The 1,804-nt window shown below is 65.4% G+C and overlaps 1 protein-coding gene across 1 annotated transcript in view; it reads left to right on the forward strand.

Annotated features, from left to right (window-relative positions):
- The first annotated feature begins 613 nt into the window (after positions 1-613).
- IGSF9B (immunoglobulin superfamily, member 9B) overlaps positions 614-1,804 on the forward strand; it is a 118,545-nt gene continuing 117,354 nt past the window's right edge. Inside the window, exons 1-2 of the mRNA XM_009890822.1 lie at positions 614-626; positions 1,021-1,218. Of these exons, the coding sequence (XP_009889124.1) occupies positions 614-626; positions 1,021-1,218 (211 nt within the window). The remainder of the gene's footprint in view (positions 627-1,020; positions 1,219-1,804) is intronic.

Here is a 1,804-nt window from a genome sequence, read left to right on the forward strand (position 1 = left end):
GGCACGTGCCTTCCCCGAGCATCCGTCCCCGAGCATCCCCCCCGGAGCAGGCGGCAGTGGCGGCGTGTGCCGGGAAAACGGGGGACCTTTCCTTCATGGGAAGGGAGATGTGGGGCTGAACCTTGTGCCCGCCGTTTTGGGGACCTCCCCCCGCCCTTGGCTCCCCCCAGCCCTGGGTTTTCCCTCTCCCTTTCTGAAAGCTGTGCTGAGGATGCAGCTTTGCTGCTGATGGCGAGTGCGGGATGACGACAGGCTGCAGCGGAGCGGGGAGGCACAGCCGGGGTGGAGCAGCGCCTTCGTTTGAGGCTGAGACCAAAGCCCTGTTTAATTACCCCAGGCGGGAGGAGCAGGGTGCCAGACTTGATGTGCAGGTCGCAGCCGCGTTTCAGGCCTGGGGCTTTCGGGGACACCTGAGGACGGGTGGGCTTGGCTGGAGCATCGCTGCTCCAGGGGCTCAGCCTGCTCTGGGATGGCTCCTGTGGGAAAGGTGGATCCCTGGGCTGGCACACCGGTGGTCCCTGCATGCTGGGTCCCCCTTGCCAGAGGATGTGGGGGTACAAGCGGGGCTGCAAGTGCAGCCTTTTCCCCACCACAGGGATGCGGGGCAGTCCTGATGGTCCTGCTAGGTGAGGAGCAGCACTAGGTATGCTCCGGGCAACCCCTCTCCTGAGAGCAGGGAGTCCCCAAAGCCCCTGTGGGGCACTGGGCACCACCTTTGCCTTGGCACAGAGGGTGGGAAGCCATCCTGGAGCAGCGGGTGCTGGTGGCCACCGTCCTGAGTCCTGTGGTGGCTTGGGGTGGCCCTTGAGCTGGGTGGAGGGGCTTGGGGAACCCCCCTTGGTTCCAGGGTTGGGGAGGCTCATCCCTGGGGGGTGATGCCCTTGCCTAAACCAGGCGGCTGGGGATGGGAATAGTCTCCAGTGTGGCTTTCCCGGGGGTCCTGGTCCTCCGGCTGTCACTGATGCCGGGGTCCAGTGGCGGGGGCAAAAAAAAAGGGTTTCTTCCTTCGCCCCCTCGCAGGTGCCCTCGGGTCAAGGGAGGAGCCCGAGTTCGTGACCGCTCGCGCTGGCGAGAGCGTGATCCTGGGATGCGACGTGATCCACCCGCTCACGGGGCAGCCCCCTCCCTATGTCGTGGAGTGGTTCAAGTTCGGCGTCCCCATCCCCATCTTCATCAAGTTTGGGTTTTACCCTCCCCATGTCGACCCGGAGTATGCTGGTGAGTCCCAGGGGTACGAGGGGGATGTGTGGGGTCCCGACTGAGGTGCAGCCGGGGATGTACGGCTCCGCTCCATCCACTCCTCCATCGGAAACCGCACGGGCTCTGCCTCTCGTTGCTCGCTTTCCACCCAGTTGGTTTTAATTAAGCAGCAGTGCTAGGAAGCCAGCTGGGCTGCGTGGGACGGGAGCGAGCGAGGCAGAGAAACCCAGGGTGATGCGTGGTGGCGGCGCCCCTGCCGTTGTGCCCCGGAGCAGCTGTGAGCCTGGGGGGGGTGCTGCTGGGATGCTGGGAGGACAGTGGGGATGGAGCCAGGACCACGTGCTGGGTGGAGGTGGCAGGTTGGAGCTGCAGAGCCCGTGTGGCCCGTCGCCAACGTGCCACCTGCCCCACGTGGTGGTGGCCTGTGGTGGGGTCTGTGAGCTGGGGACTAGCTCCGAGGGGGTTTGGTGTGGTGGGGCAGACCCATTTCAGTATCCCATTCCCTGGGGAGCACTGTCCTGGGGATGTTCCCTGGGTCTTACCCTGCTTCCCAGGCTCTGCGGGGCTTCCTCCCCTGGGAAATGCAGTGGGAGGGGGGGGGGGC

The sequence above is a fragment of the Charadrius vociferus genome, unplaced genomic scaffold (assembly GCF_000708025.1).
Source record: "Charadrius vociferus isolate BGI_N301 unplaced genomic scaffold, ASM70802v2 scaffold858, whole genome shotgun sequence".
NCBI classification, from domain to species: domain Eukaryota; kingdom Metazoa; phylum Chordata; class Aves; order Charadriiformes; family Charadriidae; genus Charadrius; species Charadrius vociferus.